General features: G+C 36.0%; 1 protein-coding gene across 19 annotated transcripts in view; it reads right to left on the minus strand.

Moving 5' to 3' along the window:
- Positions 1–22,420, minus strand: part of BCAS3 (BCAS3, microtubule associated cell migration factor) — a 385,039-nt gene that overhangs the window by 203,090 nt on the left and 159,529 nt on the right. For all 19 annotated transcript variants that reach the window (XM_026071332.1, XM_026071331.1, XM_026071350.1 and 16 more), the window contains 3 exons: positions 21,862–21,962; positions 2,661–2,761; positions 452–648 (listed from right to left, as the gene is read on the minus strand). In XM_026071332.1, coding sequence (XP_025927117.1) covers positions 452–648; positions 2,661–2,761; positions 21,862–21,962 — 399 coding nt within the window. The remainder of the gene's footprint in view (positions 1–451; positions 649–2,660; positions 2,762–21,861; positions 21,963–22,420) is intronic.

The raw sequence follows: 22,420 nt of genomic DNA on the forward strand, positions 1-22,420 counted from the left end.
AAAGAAAAGAAGAGAAGGAAGCAAAGGGGAGGGAAACACCATTCCATAAGTTCACTTATTCTTCCAACACACTGACTGCTTTACAGTCAGCATATAAATCTAAGGCCTAAAGCTCCTGCTCATATCCAAGCAAACGAATTTGATAAGCAATGCAGAAACTGTGAAAGCCAAGGAGACGCTGAAATTTTAATCGACTGAATGCAACAGACCAAGGCAACTGGACTGTGTACTTCCTTCCATTGTCATTTAGGCAAGAAGCAATAACAGGAAGGAATCTAAGCCGTTTGGCCTGGATGAATTTTTATCGTTATTGAGTCATTGCTCTTCTCTTTCATCTGGACAATCTCAATGAAAACTATTACACATTCTACACAGATGGGCTCATTTAAGCATAAAGCAAGTTATTCACACAAGAAATGTGAAACAGCTTGGAAATTAATTTTATTTCTACCTGAGACTGTTGAGATCAAGATCATCTGTATCAAAGTCCAGAAGAGGCTGTGGTGTGTCACTTGGACCATGTGACTGCAGCACTGAAGAACTCGATGAAATGACTGTTGTTTGGCCAGACGGATGAATTGTTTTGAACTGAAACTGTGGGCCCATCCACAGGCGTCTATGAGGCCCAGTGTGAGTCACTATTTCAACCTGTGAGAATATTGGGAAATGCTTAACACAAAATTGCAGCTTAATAATTGACTAGTTCCTTCAACACACTGAACTTCCCAAAATCCTATTGCTATTAAGCAAAAAGAGGTTTTTGTGCTATCAGTTTGGTAGAAAACTGAAGAAGGGAAAACTCAGAACATCTTTGCTAAGGGAGGGTCTGCTCTAGCCAAAGCCAAGAGCTTTTTGCAGAGCCTTGAAAACCCTTGAATCACCATTTCAGGACACTACACTCCAGCTCTTAAATTGTTCCGAAGACTGTAATTCAGTCAAGGCTATCATTTCACTTGATTCTGTTCATTACTCTCCCTTGCCGTTAAGAAATACATGCTGCAACTCAAAAGTTAACAAGCTAGCATTGCGGCCGCAAGAAATGGAGGAACAGATTTCTGTTCGAAGCTGCATGGATTAGACAAAGCAACTGAAAGTCCACCTCCACCAAATATGCTTGTCAATAACTTTAATCCTGACCAGGCTAAGGAATGCACTTTTTAAAAGCAAGCTGTTACAGTTTTGTTACTGTGGCTTTCTAAGAGTTCACACATTAAACAGCACTGCTTCACATGTATGCACTGTGAACTGTATTTCAAATCAAAGCTCATAATCATTACTGGCATATGTGAGGATACTGCTGGCAGAAACCATCTTGCTGAAAAGCAACATAATTTGTAACAGAGAGCAATGGGGAGTGCAATATAAGACACTGAATAGCTCAGGTCATATTCACTATACATGTATGTAATATAAACATATATATGCAACATGTAATTTAGAATGGCAGCTAAATCATAAATATATATATTCATTTAACTGAAATTCTGACAATTAAAACAGAGGCGAAGGTGTTTGCTTGCAGTGTGAAACAACACACGTGAGATTTTTATCTGAAACTGCCAATATGAAACGATAATATTAAGCTTTTGTGAACTCACAGTTTTAGGATGACAAAATAGACTACTAAATTCCTATCAATTTCTGTTAAAACAGTAAACAGCTTCACAACAAGAATGCAATCTAGTAAGGAATTTCATGAAAATACCTTCCTGTAATTTATGATATATAGATGTGTATCTTAGTTTTCTTTACTCTTACATTTCTGTAGTACTAGTGATTCTTAACTCTTTAAGAAGAAATTTTAAACACTAGATAATGTTCTAAGATAGTTCTCTGCTAACATAAGATGACAAACACAGCCTATTTAGCACTATTTCCATCTTTACATTTATCTTGGTGTAACTCAGTTTGACTGTAGACATTTCTGAGTCAAGTAGCTTTTACGCAGCAGTGTAAATTAGGCCACAGATAAAGTAATCTGTATATTTTAAGCTTGAAACCATCAGTGTCACAGAGCCGAGAGGTAAACAGATGCCTTTGAAATTTTACTGAGGCTACGGCCAGATGTTCCTATTCACTCTCCTGTTGTGTGCAGGACAAACATATTGTATCTACTTCACACTGACAGCACACATTACCCACTGTTCTAATTGAAAAGTTGAAGCGAAGGGCAGTGTTTTTTCACTGCATGCTGTTACTGTTGATAACACTTTAATTTTGAAAAACATGCTTGCTCTTTAGGCCTCATCTAAAGTGGCTTGCTTAGAGAATGCTAGCATCTTCATGCTCAAAAGAGATATCACCCTTTTCACCTAGCAAAAATTAAACATTCCTGAAGCATTCTCTGAATTCTCTGTATTCTGAGTAACGTCATTGGAGAGTTTTTCCTATAAATATATTTACTCTTGTAGTGAATGATAGATGTGACAAAGTTTGAGTAATCTGAAGTTCCTTTGACTTTTTATAGCTACCTAGAACTAGTAATATACCAATCGCCATAGTGTAGGTTTACCTTCTTTTTTTCTGAGGTTGCCCGCTATACTGGAAAGTCACTAGAAAGGTAAAATGAGCTATTCTACTTTGAATAAAGTTCTGAATTTTTCTTCTAATGGATATTATTATTGTTTCACTCCTGAACTGGAACTGCCCAAAAAACAAACCTGGGAAAGCCACTCTTCATCCTCTTGACCGCTGTGGTCAGATGCTAAGCTGTCATATGATTCATGTCGAGTAATAGGTCCGGGACTCCCTGGTGGGACCACTGTGAAGAAAAAAGGGGCAGGAGCAGGGGAGGAAAAGACAAAACAAAATTGAAAAATCAAATTTATTGTTAAATGTTTTTAAAATAAGCTTTTTCAGTAAGTTACTAGTACAGCACAATATGTATTTTCATAAATCTGTGACAATATGCTGGAGCGCAGAAAGAGTTTAAATACTGACAACAAAAGTGAAAATGACTTTTCTTCTTAAAATCTGAATTTGTATACAGACACTACGATAACACAACTTGCTCTTCTTCTATTAACCTGAAGTGCGTAATGAACATACCCAACAACTCCAATACAGACAACAACCATCTGTCTTAAGGAATTTAACACTGAGAAATGCCACTGACAATGATATAAGATTTTTCTACAAACTTTTCACATTGTCCAGTTCAGAAGAACTATGTTAAACTGCACTCACAAAAGCTATCTTGAAGCACTGGTACATGTACTAACTTTGAATACAGAGAAGTTCCGAGATTTCATGAACAGAATGATCTCATTTTGACATTTATGTAATTAACTTAAAGCTGGCTTCACAAGCAACTTGTATTTTTTAGGGTTTGGTATTTTTTTTTTCCAATTCAACTGGAACTGCCTGATAACAATCTTAATGTCACCTTTTTACTACAGTAACAAAAACATATTCATCAAGAATAAATAACAAAGCAGAGTTTGATGTTTAATTTGCTACATGCTAAAAACGGAGATTTCATTGAACTGTAGAATACCAGAAACACTGTATTCAAGCGTTGTACACCATTAGAGTAATATTATATAAGATCTCATAATAATTTTGAGAAAAACACTTTTTTCAGCTCCAACTGACACTGATAATTAGAAAGAGATATTATTTCAAGCTGAGGGATAAATTTATCAGTGGCTTCTAAACAGAAGAGTCCAGATGCAACCTGCAAAGAGCCCATAATCCGCAAACTCCTGGAAGCTGGAGCATCTACTTATAGCAACAAACTAGAGACAAGATCCTAAGCTGGATAAATATTTGGTTTGACTCTGTGCAGCAGTTCTTAGTCTTAAGGTTTGTTCTCAGCGTCAGATCTGTCCACAGTGCTCATCAGCAAAACTTTTCTTAGAAGCACCATGAAAATCTTCTGTTACTACAACCACATAAAAACTTAAGTCTCTGTTTTTTTCAAAAGACTGGCACAGAATAACAACCTCAATTCAGAGAGCAAAAGCAAGTTTATTTTGTTACTCTATTCATTGCTTTCGTTCCTTTCGTATGGACTTACTGCAACAGAAAAAAGCAAGTTTTTCAGTATTGTAGAGTGCATAATACAGAATCAAAGACACTTGAAAACCATTAGCAAATATACATAAAACTTTGGGGAAATCACAATTGAGTGTTCAAATGCTACCCAGAAAAAAGAGAATATTAGACTCACTATCGTAATTATTAATATTTCAGGGCTCCTGGTCCTCGAGTCATTTAAATGTGCCAGTAAAGCTTACAGTCTAGCTAGTTTAGGCAGCATTACTGTTGCTCTAACTACAACTTCACATTTGAGAAACCTGAAGGAGTTTAAAACAAGCAAAGTGCAAGTAAGCACCTAAGACAATAAGACAGGGAATATTTTTCAATTTCTTGTACCTGCTTATTGTCACAGGCCTGTTGGGAGGCCTGGATTCAACACCAAGACACCATACCCATTTTGAGGGAAGAAAAGACACCATAAACGCAAGACAAAAGAAGCCAGTGTAACAAAGGTCACTTTGGTAAGACAGAAGAGTTTTATGCTATAGTGTTAGGACATCGGACAATCTTAAAATTATAACCACTATTTTTATAGTCACATAATCTAAAAGTGATCAAACTTTTTAAAACTGATTTTTAAAAAGTATATTATTATGGGGTTAACCTTTATGTGTCAGGTTTCCATCTTTTACAAATTTTTACAGTCATATTATAAAGCCCTAATAATAAGGGTTTATAATAGCAAAGCAGACACAATTGTAGCCATAAATACAAAACGGCGCCTCTATAATATAAACAGCACAGTTTTTTCATAAATTCATATACTATATGAAATAAAGGGATTTTCATCCTGTTTTTTTCAAGAGGGTGTCTGAACGCAACCTCAACTATGGAGCTACTTCCAACACCTCTATATTGCAGCATGTCCTCATTCTGAAAACTGCAATTCAGGACCCAACCTATTAAAAATTATTTAAAGTGCTATATATATTAGGATATGTTCTTTCAAAGTGTCACATTTTCCCCATGAGATGCTATGCATCTGCCATATTCATTGAACTCAATACAATTTGTGCCTGCATGTGTGTGTACATACACACATAAGCAATTACAGACATTATTTAAGCATTGTGTGTTTATCAGTTTTCAAGGTAGTGTAGAAAGCATCTACATCATTACAAAAGCGACAGATCTTATTCTATGACTTATGCATGATTCTGTCTAGCCCATATCAAACTTGTATTAAGAAAATATACATACCATCCTGGATTACAAACAGCTGATGATTCACTGTAAATATTTAAATGTGAAACTATAATACTTGTATTTCTTCCTTACCATGAAAGTTTATATTTGAAACTGATGAAACAAAAACATTATTTTGACACATTTTGCTGTTGCCCTAATCTTCCCTGTATCTCCTAACACCCCTACAATATATTCTACTGCCTGCACTAATGCCTGTTTTGGAGGGCACAGCTGATCAACTGCAGGCTTTCCTGTTACTGAACTCAGCTAACAAACTGTTCATGACTCTAGCAGATGTTTTTGCTTTCAAACCAACAGGAACTTTATGGACTGTTCTGATTTTTTTTTCCTCTATCCCAAGGGCAACTACGAGCACTGTCAAGATTACGGATGTTGCTATTCAGTGACCAGCAGCAAAAATGCTAGGTCCGGACAACAGCATCCACACTGCTTTGTCATCGTATTTCTCCACTGCAAAATACTCTTCTGGAAAGGTGAATGACATGTTATTGGAGATTCAAGATGGCTTTACACCGAAAAAGAAAAGAATGGTTAAATTTAAGAACATTTTTGGTCCTATGCTGTGCTGCCTTTTCCTGAGGAGCCAGAACTTTGCATAAGACTTGCAATAATACACGTTTCAGTGCAGTTTCAAAATGCACCATTAACTCTTTCTACCAAAAAGTGACGACATGTTGAAATCCATGAAAAAGCTCTGTCTTAGAGTTCACCAGCAGGGCAACAGTGATAAAGCCTTAGCTGAGGTCAAACCTCAGTAATTTATTTTACTATTTAATAAAATAGCATTATGTACCACACCCATCACAAGAACGGGCACTTAGAAGAGTCTGGTTTTGATAGCAGGATCCCATAATGATGGTCCCAATCTTACCACAGGCAGAGCGTGCTCAACTCCCACCAGTGCTTCCACTTAGTGGAAGCACGCAGCACTGAGATACGGCCTTTTAAAAGAAGTGATCATCGCTGGAGACTTGCCACTGCTGTAGTGCTTATTACTGATATACATACAGCCATTTTTTGCTAAAATGGCCTTGAACTTATAGCAACAAACACATCATAAAAATGTAAAACCGATTCTTTCGGTATTTCTGTGTCATGCACCTCTTGCATTATCAACTATTCAGTTCTAAGACAAGACTAATTTAAGCTCAGAGGGACGTTTCCAGTAATCTGAGCTCACAAGTAATCTTTTAGCTTCCATCTTAATTCTTTGAAAATCCGAATTCACAAAGGAAGGCATGACAGACTCTTACACATTAGTGTAGCTATTATGCTATAACAGTTTTTGAGTTCTCAAAGAATTTCACTATAATGTAGCACAATAAAAAATAATCAAAATAATCAAATTCTTCAAAAGCTTTGTATCTAGTACTGTTTTTTCTTGCACTCTTGCCATTTTTTCCAATGAAAGAGAAGTGACAAGTGGTACACATAGACAAGGAATATGCCCTTATTGCACAAAAATATATTTTACCAGCAACTGCAGGTGATTTGTGCTTTCCTAAAACAATAAATCCAGTGCTTTGTATCTGAGCTATGCCAATTTTTAATTTATTGCTATTCTAACTCCAACATCTGGAACAACCATATATCAAATATCAGAACGCAACTGAGGGTTTTTTTTCTAGGAATACATAAACATGCTGAAATTTGTACAATTACCTGCAGAGTGAAAAAGTGCAATGAAAATAAGCATTTATGAAAAATCTCAGGTGAGAATTACAACATGCAACTTTTATTTGTGCAATATAGCAAAACATGAGTTTCTAAAGCCCACTTATAAATGTAAAACAAATACAAGCAAGTTTGCATGCATTCAAGGTGACTTTTTAAAAACTGGAGTGCTACCTAAAGGATAAATCAGGGCTTTGCCACAAATATTTGTTAAGGGGCAGAAATATCTTTGAGCTGCTGAAATGTAATAGTAGGGCCTTTAAGCTCCGCCTCCCTTCAAGGGAAAAGTGATCTGCATCAATCCTAAATGTGGAATATATTCCTGCCTTTCTAACCAGGCTAGATCTACTGAACCATTCCAGGTTTAACTTAGGAAAATCTGAATCCCAGTGAAAACTGTTGTTCATGTCGCTTCATGACCTGAACATGGTCAGCTCATTATCGACGCTCAGAACAAAAGGTGCAGGTGCTTACCCGTGATCTAAAGTAAATTTAAAAATCCCCCCTTCCTTATTTGCAGTTACAGGATTAGGCTTACTACTATATGGAAGAAAGATTATTAAAGGCAAGGATCTAAAAATAAAAACAAATTACTAATTTAGTCATTTGCATGACAATTGTTAATGCTAAGGAAAACCACGCAGAAGTGACTGCGAAGACAGAAGTTTCACAGACAAAATAAAGGCTGAAATACAGCTAAGCTGATATTCCTCTGGAACTCCAGGTCCTATTTCTCAGTTTAATAATTAAGTAAGAAAAAACCTTTTTGTTGAAACTCTGCCATGATATTTAGTGCACAAATAAAGCAAACAATGTATATTAAACTCAGAAATAATTTGCATAGGCATTCTTGATGTATGGGCGAAACCTAGAGAAATACACATGCTTGGCAAATATTGGAATTAACAAACAGTCCTTTTGTTCATAGATGGGCCAATTATACAACAAATACCTAGACCTAAGACAAATCCTTATTCATTCAAAGATTATAAATTGTCATCTTTCAACAGCATAGGAGCGTTGGAACAAAGAAAGACTACAGCTCAATTGTTGTGTGCGCACTTCTGCTTTTAATTTGTGAACAATAAATCATTAGTTTTACTTAGTTTTCTGTACTTTTTGAACCAAAAGGTTTTAATTTTCTCATTTATATAAACAAGATTTACACAATTCAATTTAATTGAGTTATATATGAAATTCCCAATGTGCTCTTCTTTAAGGGATGCATGTTTGTCCAAATTAAGAGCTAACAAAGGCGTTTGGAGACTCTAAAGCCTATTTGTTCTGTGCAGCCTGCCGTACGCACACATGCAGGCACATCCAGAAAGCTTTCTTTTACTTCAACTGGATTCACAAAATTTATAATCTGAAATGAAATAAGATTCTAAAATCTAGTAGGAACAAAAACAATGTAGCCTCAACTAATTCATCAAGTCCAAAGTCTCTCCTTGGTTTACGTGCAGTCTCTAGTGATGTCCATGGGAAACAGGTATGGAAACTAAAACAAACAAACAAACAAACAAAAAAAAAACAAAACCAAAAAAACCCCCCAAACATGACATATGCCTTGGTTTCATACAAATCACACACTAACATCTGATTTTGATGCTGTTTCTGTGGTCTTTAAGTTATATCTAAAATGATCATAGGTGGTATAGAGACCTGAGGTAATCACATGCTTGTCAGCATGCTTCAGGAATACTTCCTTTAAAATTAAAGTACACATTTTGAATGATTTACTTCATGCTACTTTTGGAACAACTGGTGCATTAGTTACATCATGTTATGCTTGATAAGCAGAATGTGACAGTTCTGGTTTAGGTCTGTATACAGCCACTTTCTGTCAAATTCAACAGGTTCAACTTTTTTTTCCTATCTTAAAGAGGTGATCTCACTTCCCTCAGAGGCTGGGTTCAGTATCACTATCAGGTGACTTGCTACAAAGAAAGTTTGTCATATAGTTGAACTCCAGCAACTGCTTATCAAGTTTTACAGCATGCATGTTCCTAAAATCTCTCTTACAGCGCATAGCTATGATTGTTGGTTCTAATTCTGCTGAAGCTTGACAATAAAGTGAAGACCAGATTTTCCTTTCAGACAGAATTCTTACAGCCACATTTAAAATAAACTGCATTCTGGTGATGTGCTCTATGCATTTTTAGTTGTGGCTATATGTTACTGAACAAAGTTCTGTGTTTAATGCTTTTTTTCAGCTTGTAAACTTCTGCAGGGGCATTCCATGCAAATTAAAACATCCTCTTTCACTCAGTTTTTCCCAGTCAATTTTTCTTTCTGTGTTATGACTGTTTCTGAGATTCTTATATGCATGAACATCATAAAATTATGCTAAAAAACCTGTAAACCAGGAGTTTAGCCAGCCTAACAGTTATTTCATAACACCAATTGACTTATAGATTTATTCATTCATTATTTGTAAATTGACCACAGTTTATTAGGTGCTTTATAGACATAAAGAAATCCATTCTCTGTATCTGCCTTTAATCTTAAAGGAATAGTTAGTACTGTAAGCAGGATATGAATTCTCCTCAGATCTTCCCAAGGTTGGATGACTGTTTTACTTGCTCTTTGCCTCACACTAGTCTGATAGCCTACTGCCTGGCTTGTTCTGCCCTGAAAGGTGCTGATTGCGTATTCAGGCTTCACTATTCCTCTCGGTTCCATTACAGGACAGGTAATGTTCCCTGGGCCTGACTCTAGCTTCTTTTTCTAAAGTTCCCATAGGGAACTACTCAAGTAAATGAACATTTAAGCCAGGCAGAGCTGGAATCTATGACATTACTTACAGTATGGAGTATCTTAAGACTATGTAACACTTTGAATACTCAGACTGAGCAGACTATCAGTTCTGTACCAAAGGACAACACATATATTATTCTTTCCTGAGTTAAAGAAAATTTTAAATGCAAGAACCTATGGTGAAATCCATCTGATGGCCATCTTTAAAGAATTATGGAAGAGGTAACTATTTCTATAATTCACTGACTTCAAAAGTATGTTTGACATTATTGTCGGGAAAATTATGTTAACCATGGATTACTGTTACAATCAAAGTATGTAGTGAGAAGTCAAGAGGCTTAGTAGTAAATTTTCAAAGCGGTGCGTGGGGATTTACCCGTTTGACTCCCATTAACGTCAATAGGAGTCGCGCGGCTAAATCCCTGTACACTGCTTTGAAAACTGACCCCTTAGTGTTGATGGACCTCTCTCTAAGAAGTTCCAGATGACCATGTAAGAATAGTAAAGAACTGTTTCAGCATGTGCCCTTGTTCATTATTGTTGTTTGTACACATCTGAAAGTATTTTAATTCCTATATTCAGTACTGTTTCCAGCATTCAGTATATAAAATATGGATTAAGATGGGTAAGTACTGAGTAATCTGATGAAACCATGTACATGTCCAGGTATATATAAGCTTCAAACACTTAACATACACTTGCAGCATCCAATGAACCTTACACAGTTAATTTTTATCCGCCCTGTCTATATTATTACATAAATAAGTTATGGGTAAAGAATATATTATATATTCCTTCCCTGATTTACTACATTGCTTATATGCAGTGATATAGCCCTTTAATGAAATGATACCTGTCCTGTTTCTATTTACCCCAATCAGTCTAATACTCAGAAATTAAATTTGCTTCCCTTTACCACTTAATCCTGTTTCCTGTAGGGAGCAGGAAGGGCAGGTTACAGTTTTAGGGAAACTTAGTTTCCCCTTTAAAAAGATCATGAACTGCAACTTCCATTAAAAACATCTTTTTTGCAATGGGAAAGTGATCCAGATTAGCTTGCAAACTGTTATGCCATGAAAAGTAAGAAGCAGACATGAAATTTCCGTTTTCATTGCTTGTGACTAATGCTAGCAAAACACAAATAGTCAATAAAATAGATGCAATATACTTGTTCAGTAACTTGCAGTTGACGACAGTTTGAAAATACAAAATAAAATAAAAAATTAGATAAACTAAAAATACAGTGTTCTTTTAGAAAATTTTAGAAAATCACTGAAACAGTGGGAGGGAAGGGAAGCTAGGCTTCTTTTAACTTAAAATGCTGAACAGAATAATTTGTGAAAATACTACAGCAAATACTGACACAGATGATATTCCTACACATCTGACAAGAAAGGAAAAGTCAAAGTGTACCTACAAAGTATTAGAAAGAGAGTATTTCTTGGTTCATAAGATGCTCAAATAAATACAAGTAGTTCCAAAATGCTGAAGAATCCAACAGAGGAACAAGACAACAGGGAAAATTCAACACTGAAAATGGAAATAGCTGTCCAAAAAACTGAAGAGAAAACCCAAAACTTTGCTCCCCCACCCAGAACTTTTTGCTTTGATGATGACTACTACAGGTCGGGTTTGTTAGTTCTGGGAAAACTGGTAAACTTTTTGCTTCCAGGGTTGCCTCTGAAACACTTATACAATCACTGATTAGGAAACACAGACAAGGAGATACATATGATCATGCTTATTGTGCTTATATTCTAATTGACTATAAAAATAAATGTTGTGATAGAGATAAATGCTAGAAAGAAGCCAAAACCAATAACAAAGTACTATGAAGGTGGGCAAAAGCTTCTTTTAATCTCTCTCTGATCGAGAAAACACTGGGTTATCACAACTATTAAATTCTAAAACAATCTCTGAAGGCAAGCCATGTTAGAATTAAAGGGAAATGTGTGCTTGGAATCTGTTTCATTTGGAAATGTTAAAACTATAATTATATATATATATATATATATATTTTTTTTTTAAGATCCACTGCAGTTTTAAATGTATTGTAAAAAATTCCAATCATGAAATCTTTTTTAAATTACCAAAATTCTGCTAAAAGATTTTACCTATATTTCTTACAGTTATCATATTTTGTTTATGTAGTATTCAGAGAGAATATCTATGTTAAGACGAACACTTAAGAATTAATTCTCTGAAATTCTGAAATGAGGTTTTCCATATAAAGAAAATCCTGTCCAAAATTTCAGAGAAATTATAAACTGTTCTACAAGGATATGTATTTTTAAATTACCTCTGAACAAATCCTTTGAAACTACTGATGCACAGATCCAGGAAGTTCTTTTTTAAAGCATGCTGTATTCTTTTATTATGCTGCAATAACGAAGTAGAATTCCGTGAAAAGAATATACTAGCTGAAGACAATTTCAAGCAGAAAGAATAATAATGGCAAATTGAGAGTCTAGAAAATACCAGAAATTATTTTCCCATCTGAATAATAAAGTTAAGCATATGTACTTAAGTAAGTACATGAAATCTCAGCTGTGTACAGGAGGTACACAAAATAGCAAAATAACAGCCTAATGCAGTTTCCCATCTTTAAGTATATTGCTCTAACAGCTAACAAAGAGTTATTGCAATACTCTTGCTGAGAATAGGGGGTTGGGGGAAAAACCTGGCAGAATCATTCAAACATAACAAGTCTTGTGATCAGGCACCTGATCAACCAAAAGGCTGCTTTTACATTCATTTAGCATAGATGGAACAGCCTCCTCCCATTTGCCTTCGCGGAGAAGATCTTTCTCAGTTCTACAACACCCACCTCAGTTGCCTTGACTTTTCATGAATTGTGTACACTATGCGATTGCTGCAGCTGCAGTTTTAAGCCCATAATATCCAGTTGACACAATTTTGTGGAAAGGCCATTATCTACAGTGTACAGGTACATCTGAAAAGCCAATAGTTTAGGCAACATTCATATATCAGTACACAAAAAGTATGGCAGTTTCAAATGTTAATCCACCCGCCATTGCTTGTTCCAACCCCTCTCCTGGTTTCACAGCACAGTAGCTCATATAAACTCAAGTGGGCTGCACCCACTCCAGGGGAAGGTCAGGTAGCTCTGTTGAGAAAGCCTCCAGCAGCAGATTAAGTGCAACTGGCCCACTTTGCTCTGAAGTGGATGAGGAACATGTAGGCTCTACCAGCATTGCTGCAGAACCAGGAAACCCCAGCAGAGACACAGTAATGAACAGCTGAGAGCACTAACTGCTTAACCTATTCCAGTTGAATTCACTTTTGACCATAGCCATAGAGAGATGTCACAGAAACAAAGCAAAAAGGCTTTGAACACCTCATAGCGATACGATAGCATAATTGTTGTTACAGAACAGGCTCTGGTTTTGATCAGTTTTATTATTTTAAATCAGGCTCCATTGTAATAGACCCTGAACATGCACGTAACAAGACACAGTTCTTGCCCCACAGAACATACTACACACACACACTATAGTTATGTACACATAGTACAGTAGGTACCATAACAACATATATTCTTTCACATTATAGAGACAATATGCTATTCTCTCTCTCTCTCTTTTGGCATGCGTGTGTGTGTGTATAAAAGTGTGCAAGAAGAAAAAACAAAAGACACAAGGCTGAGAATCAGTGGAACACTAAATATAATTTTTAGCCCCAGTTCATTACCCTTTTACCAGACCATAATGCTCTCTACTGCTCACAGAAAAAGCCTTGCGGTGTTATAAGACATGACCAGATCCTTTACTACAGCTGCTTGGTGCAATTCATATGGCAGTAGTTTGGCTATGTTTATGTGCACCATAGCTTGTTTTTAATAGTATCTGCCTTCATAGCACATATTCACACAGTATTTAACACACACACTACTCTTATTCTCAGTACTGCTTTCTACTGCATAATATGAACTAGTTGTATGTATGGAATTTTTATTTCCATCAATGGAATGTATATAAGGAATATAAAATAGGCAATAAAGAACTGTAATGCTGCTTAGAGACAAAAATCTTGCTCAGGGTGCATAACTTTCAGTAGAGGGAGCAGGAACTGCGAACATGATGTCAAAGAGTCTTCAGATTTATCTATATAAATTGTGTTATGATTTAGCCCAAACACACAGTGAAAAAGGTTAATCCCATCCCTTTGAAGACAATGAATAGTCAGGAAGTTTAACTTCTAATCAAGGCCATTTAAGTAAAACACAAGATATGTACAGCAGTTGGTCCAGAAATGGAAACCTGTTGCAACAGCCAAAAGTCAAAGGCAGCTATAAATACAGGCCTTAATCTTTTCAAGAATCCCTTAACAAAGTCTATAAAACTGGTATCTTCAGGCCTATCTCAAAAGCAAATTCTTACTCAGACATAAAATAACAGCCATGCAAGTATTACTTACTTGGAGAACAGTGCAGGAACAAAGAATGAGAACAGAGAGTACCGGTTCAGTAAAGGATCATTCTATATTTTTAAATTTGAAAATTGTGGAATATGAATTACATAGCATTTAGAATAAACAATTAATGAGACAGCAGAAGCCTCAGCTACATGCCCATTTTTCTGAGAGAGAAAAACACAATTTCCAGAAGTGGTCATAGTGGGATGAAGAAACACTGCATCATTCCTTTTAACACAACAGAAATGGTCTTTGATTATTTAAAAGTCAATCGCTAAGATCGGTCTTCAAAACCTCCTATTGGAGGCTTAATAGCCAAGAGGTGCAAGTACACTTACCAGCAACACTACAGTAAAGTAGAGACTTTTAACAAAATCTATATTTATATGATTACATTTCCTATGGTTGAGGGCAGCTGTAATTAATGGATTTCCCTCCTTCCACTAATGCAGTCATTTGTCAATTTAAACACAGAATGTCCAATCAATTTTGATGTATTTAGTAAGCAATTTGTCAAAGAGTACTGCATACCAGTTAATATATTAATTCTTGTCATTGGCCTGCTTCTGACAACTGCAGGTCCTCTCCATAAAACTGGTCCTGATGAGCCAAAAGTCTTGCCTGGAATGTGAAGGTGCCCTTTCCACAGCCAGAGGAGAGAAATCATAACTCATGTTATTCAATACCCTTTTCAGGCTGCTTTTGTTCTGATTTAGAGGGTTTTTTCTTTCATGTGTTAACTGCTGATGTTTCAGATATCTGACAGTAACTACAGTCCATTCCTCCAATGTAATGGAAAAGTGAATTCAAAGAGGAGAAGTAGGAGAAGACAGACGACAAGTAGTATGAAATGAGGGTGTAAATTTCTGCTGGTATTTAAAATCATCTATTTTCATTACAATTCAATTATATAGCATGCACATGTCTGCATAAATTCAAATACACAAAAATGGAAGGTATGGAAGTTAGAAAAAGGAAACACAGGTTAAGTCAATCAGATACGCAAGACTTCAGGTTATAGCGATGGAGATAGAAGTATTCATTAGAAAGAAACCTGAATACAATCAGCTGATGGTCATGCACATACAGCACACCTTAACAACTCCTCTCAACAGTTTAAGCTATTAAAAGCATCTTAATTCCTTAGGAGGAGTTAAGTGGAAGAATTAGTAGGAAGCCAGTAGTGTTTGAAGAACAAATAATGATCAATCTTGGAAATTATCAGAAGTCAAGTTCTTTATATTGCAAGTTCCATGGGCCACAAGGAACCCTCCTATGTAGGCACGCAGTGCCTAGCACAACTCTCCTCCCACTGTCAGGTCTACTAGGAACGACAGTCTAACTATACCAGAGGATACTATTTGCATTATAGGGAAAACACATGAAGAACAATAAAATGTGACTACCCTTCCTTCCTTCAATGTCATGGAATTTAGGAGCTGTCCAGAACACACACAAATAAAGAGGGAATACCAGTAGAGTATAGACGTAAATAAAGGTAAAATACTGCATGTTAAACCTGACAAGGATACGGGAGAAACCTCTAGCACCTATGACAAACACCTAACATGGAAGATATGAAGTCTACAATATACCTGAGGCTCTGCAGAATGAATTCCAAAAAAAAGAAAAAAAAAAAGTTTGAAACCTGCTCCATCAGAAGCTAAGAAGATTCTTGGTACTTGATATTTTTATTCTGACCAACTGCAAAAAGCCTGAAAGAGTTAGGAGCAGGATATTGATGCTTCCTGTAGGCCAGCAGGTTAGGGAGTTTAAAATGCAGGTCATTTGCAAGGCATGAACTTGCAGAAAGGTCCAGATCTCTCACTACCCACTTTCTCACTTGTCTGCAACAGACAAGGCTGTGATAAAGCACTCAGGTAGATATGAACTGCATACTTTGTTCCAGGTTTTGGCAGCAGATGTCACAGATGACCTCAAAGCAATGAAACAGCTGTGCTAATCCACTTACAAATACCCTGGGGATAAAGGTCTTGGACATTTGTACAAAATATTTCTTCAAACAATGGTTCCTAGTTACTTCCTTATTAGCTGTGAATATCACTCTACAATCCTTTCAAAAATACAGTTAAAAGCTGAACTGTGCATAAAGAACTAAATGTAGTATTTTTAAAACATTCTCTTTTTATCACAAGAACTTACTGGCCTACTTCAAACTTTCCAGAGACTAAAGATTTTGATATTGCGTCTTGGCATCAAACTGCCTATTTATGAAAACCTGCAAAGTACAGCCCTCCGAGCAGACTGCCAGACGCTTCATTGTGCTCGCCGGCTGCTGACAGAGGTACTCTGTGCTAAAAAGCACACTGAGTATTTTTCAGTGACCCCAGGGGCAAAGGTCACTTATTATAAATGGATAATGAGACCTAATGCAATGTTCTGAGTGTGGACAAAGAAAGGGTCTATCCATAGCCCCTTGTGACTTGGTCATTCAGGCTTTTATTTCCCCTGCACACTTAATGGAGCCAAACAATTGGCAGAAATGCTATACAGAAACTGAGAGAAACTGCTGTATTCTGACTCTGATAGACAGATACAAATAGTGACCCTGAAATGGCGCCAGAATTCCTTTTACCACTAACGTGGCAGACACAGATGTAACATTCACCCGAAACCCCTATTTAGCCATTTGCTGGCAATTAAACTTACTGACGGAAGTGATAGCACATCAAACCACAGGCTTCAGCTAATGTCAGCCCATTACATTACTACAGGTAAGCAGAGCCAGATAGCTTTTCCCCTATTAAATATATGCTCAGATGGAGCTAACAGGTGTTCTGGGCTTTTTGTGTGAATCTTGTTCTGAGTAATTGACTCAGTTTTTTCAGAAACTTCGTGGAGTATTTTCAGATGAAATAATTCCAGAAAACAAACATAACCTAAAAGAACATTAGATATATAGAAATTTCTCTGTTAACGCTACTTTTACTGTCTACTCTCTAGATTTCGTCTTCAGTGTTTATTACTCTGTTTTTCTCTACATTTCACACTTAAGTGAATTAAAACCCAAATGAAAATTTTTAACAAGAATTCAAACAATGCAAATTCATTATTTGCCAGAATTTAGCCATCAATGAACTTTTCCTTCTTCAAAAAGTTTCAGTACAAAAACATTTGAAACACATAGTGTTTGGGCTGCTAATGAAATACACAGAGTGAATCGCATCCATCCCTGATTTCAGCTGGTGAGATGAGTGTGATCCATATATATAAACATTAATGTTCTCAGAAGGGTTTTAGTTCTGACTGTATCTATGTAATGCATTACTTTTAATTTCAACAGAAACTAAAAAGCATACAAACTACTACAAAATTTCAAAAATTCTCCAGACAGCATTCTGTGCTACAGTAACTGCAAATAATATGCAAGAATTTATGTATTTATATTCCTGACAGTCTGCAGGGGAAATACCTGAAAGCAGCAGGAATGAGAAAGACACCTATGACTAGAGCAGAGGATTTTGGGGATGGGGCAGAGGGAAGGAAACGTGTCCTGAACAGGCGAGCTGCAAGGATTCACGAACACAGCCAGCATTTGTGCATTAAGTTAGTTTTGGCCAGCATTTCAAGACTACTCAGTATTGTTGTTCTCCCTGAAGACACTATATGTTTGACAGTCTGGTTAGATAAATCTGCAAAGCAAAAGCCTTGACAGCCCTGAAGAACAACAGACCTGCACAACAATGGACAGTATCCTTTTATCCTAATGCTTTCTCTTACACAGGTATTTTCACTACTAAACAGGACAACAGGATATATATTACAGAAAAGTGATGAAATAGGGTCTTAAATCCATCCCCTGCGGTGGTATGAAAGAGCTGATGCTTTTCCTTGCAAACATGCCTAGCTAAACCTGAATTCTTGAAACGCTGCAGCTTCTATGAATTAAATGTGCCTTTTTTATCCCATTACTCTAAGTTATTTAATGCCATCACCAGCAGCAGATGCATATGCAAAAGATGATACAAATACAATATAATACAAATGACACAAATACAAAAATGAACTATCAGCACCATGAGCAGACCTTAAAGCAGCAGTTACCTTAAGCTACATTATGAAATCAGACCAATACTCTAGAGTTAATAGGACCTATTAAAGGCTTTGATAAAAACTAGATATATCCCCTACAGCTCAGCTCTCTATTTGCTGACCTGATGGTAGTCAATGCTTCAAAATATTTACTTGAAAATTTAAGTATAGGCTTGGACACCTAACTTTAGACATACTCAATTGCAGACAGTAATCTGTTTTTAAACTTGTATCATAAATATTATACAACCAACATGCATCCTTGCAACAACCCTTCATCTCAAAGCAGAACTCATATGCGAAAGTAAAATAATGCAGGAATGTAGCAAAAATTTCTGGCTGAAAGACACAGCTAACACAGTTTTGTGCAGTGTCAACCCACCCTTCCTATTTTTTTCTACCTTGTGACCTTTCTTCCTTTTTCCATGCAGCAATACTTCAAAACAATCTTTTTTAATAAAATAAGTTACATTTCTAATAAAACTGTTATTAGCGTCTATGAGGAAAACGGTCTTCAATGAAGTCTAGCAACCTACACTGTAACAATCATCTCTGAAGTCTGACATTTCCAAACTCTTGGAGAATTTGAGAAATGAATTTATTTTGTCCTGTACTTTTTATTCAAATAAAATCTTTAAAATTGATTCTTCCTTGAGTTCATAAAACAGAGTAAATCAAGCCTCATTGTTTGTAAAGACCTCGTATTTATGTTCTGCGTTCATTAGTATTTGTTCCTTACTATGAATTTTTCAGTTTATTTCTTCGGATAGCAAAAAGGTTTCCTGTACTTGAGAAAGCAGTACTAATTTAAAACACATTTATTTTCATCATTGCAACTAGATAATCCAATGATACCCACAGTAAAAGACAATATACTGGGAGGAATTGGCTACAAAATACTGGATTAACCTGTTTACTCTCTATGTTAAGGAAATATCACATTATACACCACACTTTTTTTTTTTTTTTTTAGTTTTCACCTATAAAAAAGCTGCAGCAATTAGTAAAAAATCTCTAGATTTCTCCAGCAAGAATTTAACGTAAAGATTTCCAACACTGCAAAAGAAAGCCTCAGCCTAAATTAAGATTTTATTTTCTTGACTAGGGTGAAATTTATCCTAACTAATGAAGCACAGAATCTAGACAGCACTTCAATTCTGCTTACACTCAGTTTAGAACTTGCATTGTCCTTCTGCACACTAATAATCCAGAAACTGTAATTAAATGGTACTATATTTGCAAGTAAAAAAACATTTTAAAGTTGTTGCAATGAACAAATCTGTTTATGAAAGAACATTCTCATTCAAATAGAAAATTGCACCTATCAGTCTGTACCATATTTATTTTCTTTGTGGATCATGCGTTAGCACTCTTCCTTTCCCACTCCTTTTGGCAAGACAAGCCATTTCCCTCCATATCCAATGGCAGCATTGTTTTCATATTACAATCTCCCAAGTATTTTCAGGGACAATGTCATTCCACCCACATATTGAAATAAAACAAATGAAGACCCCATAATCACAATTCTATTTTTACTTGTAAGTGTGAACAATTACAGAAAAAGAAATTCACAGGTGGCTTATATTTGAATGATCAGAATTAAATATGTCAATCATGCATATGAACAAATACTCAATATAGCAGATATAGTTAAAAGTAAGGAATAAACGGTAAGTGGATTTTTAGCCTTGTGAGTATTTTCTCAGCCAAAAAAATTACAGAGGTTGTCTAACCTTGTAGGCTTCCACAACATTTTCAGCTCTGAGAGCATGCAACAGATGGACAGGTAAAAGCAACAGATCTAATCTGGCGCCAATGCTGCTTTTACCAGTCCCATTCAGACATATTGTCTTTTGGCCCAGATGTCCACTTTCTGCATTTCAAATGCCTCAGTCACAGAACGTGCTGGCATTAGCTGCACTGACAACTGAGCACAGGGTCTAGTTTTCCCATGAGTACCTTTACATATGCCAAGAGTTGTTCCCTTGTGAAACTTTAACATGACTTTATCACTTTGATCTTGACTACACCTTAGATAAAAACAAAAAAGACTTGCTATTTACTATTAATAGCCATCTCCTTTCTGAATGATCAAAACAAAAAGAATATATATATATGTGTGTGTGTGCACGCACATGTGTGTATATAAATATACATAAAGGTATATAAGTATGTATGTATGTATATAAAATGTTTCTGCATACACAATGCAATACACATTGGCTCCCTGAAATGATGCGGCTGGATAGCACACAGAATGAAGCAGGTGGGCAGACATCCCTGGAAATGATGCCAAGGTTCCGGAGGGAAGCAGCTGCTTGAGATTCTGGCTGAAACTAGCCCAGCAATCAGGAATTCCAGGGGAGTGGGAAAATGCAGATGCACTCAGTTGTCACTAAGTATCAAATTCATGAGAGGAAATGGCTAAAAGCAAGAGAAGAAACGAGGTGAAGAAACCCTGAAGACTTTAGCGCATGTAATGGGTCACACTTGCAAGGCCTGCCAAACGCTCGCTTTTTGGGGTATATGATGCCTCATTTACTGCTTTGATTCCGATCAAAAAGAAACGGTACCTGTTACTCTACCATTAAGAATATAGTTGATTACATGAATCCCTGTTCTGAGGGGGAATTTGTATTGAAATAAATGTATGTTCCTGACAAACTCCTGGTGCACAGATGCTCTCAGTTCTAAGCTTCTGCCATTGTAGATGTGCCTACTGCTTCCCCACTTTTTCAGTACATACACCACTTCCCTTTCCTAACTCCTCGCCTTCTCCAGTAAATAATGGTTATTGCATGGCTGGAAAGAAAACAAAGCATTCACAATTAAGGATGAGTTATATTATATAACATGCATTTACTCAACATAAGTTAGCATTCAGGAGGTACCCTACACTGTCCAGAAGATGTCCCTTTTACTATAGTTTACTGTATTTTAATACAATGTATTTTGGTGCATTATTAAAAAAACCTGAATATTAATATGCATTATAAACTTTCTGAACATACTTATAGATTGTTCCACATGTCCATGGTATCGGTATAATGGCATATGCATTTATTTCGCATAAAGATGCATACATTTTTTAACATGTAAAACAACTTGCAGTTGGCTCGGTTGCCAAGAAACATCAAGAAAAGTTTAGAATTTTAAAAGATGGAAGATTCAAAGCTAGTAAACTGTATGATAAACCTGATCACCAAAATTCCACATCCTATAAAATTATCCAAAGAAAAAAGCTATTATCCTTTTCTGGACTTTTGTCATGTAAACTTAACCACATGTTTTCATTAAAAAAAATTCTGTATTGAACCTCAGCTTTTTAAGATGTATTTTAACCTGTAGCAAAATTTTATAGCTGAATTATAAATGGCTACTTTTTATCAGTGTGGAAATTTATAATGGAAAGCCATGGAAATATTTTACCTATCCCAATACACTGCTACATTTCTAAAATTAACCTATTGCATCTTTCATGGTAAGTTGTCTCTAAATCTTTGTCGCATTTCATTGATGTCTTGCACAAAAACTCTGCCTTGCTAGCACATTCATAACAAATTTTTAGAAATTCTCCTGGACAACGGCTGCTGTCTCGTTCCAATAATGCATGTTGAAAAACTGTTTCAGAAAGTCACATTCCTAGCTTAAAATTTGTACATATGACAAGACAAAGAGTTCTAAGCTACTTACAGCCAGCGAGAAGATACTGGTAGTACTGTACTGCATCTGCAGCCAGGAGCAGTGGATGGTTTGCATTAAATGGTGGTTGGAGCTCATTCCACTGAGGAGTTCTGAGGTAAAACACAAGACTATTAATATTTAGGCTAATGCAAAGAATGTAAATCAGTGTTTCTGTCATCACATGTAATTATCTATACTAGCTCACAAAATGTTTGCAATTATTTAAATTAGCTTGTTCAAACACTGAAATATACCACAGACAGTTGAACAGCATGACCACTTCGCACAGATTGTGAAGAAAAGACAAAACTCCTTTGATGACTGCAGTATATATTGCACAAAAAATGATGAAGGCAGTTTAGATTAACTTAGTAAATATGTTTAGGACCATCGTATGTCATGCTAACATTATTTAATATTAAGACACAACAGAACCCAGGGAACTTTTTCTTCTGTTAACTAGCATTGCTTCGATACTGTAAAGTCAATTGAGCATTTATAAACTGTGAAAATAAAGCTGTGTAAAGTTATGGACTATTGATCCAATTAGAATTTTCAATTCCACTAC

The sequence above is a fragment of the Apteryx rowi genome, unplaced genomic scaffold, assembly GCF_003343035.1.
Source record: "Apteryx rowi isolate R43461 unplaced genomic scaffold, aptRow1 scaffold_324, whole genome shotgun sequence".
NCBI classification, from domain to species: Eukaryota; Metazoa; Chordata; class Aves; order Apterygiformes; family Apterygidae; genus Apteryx; species Apteryx rowi.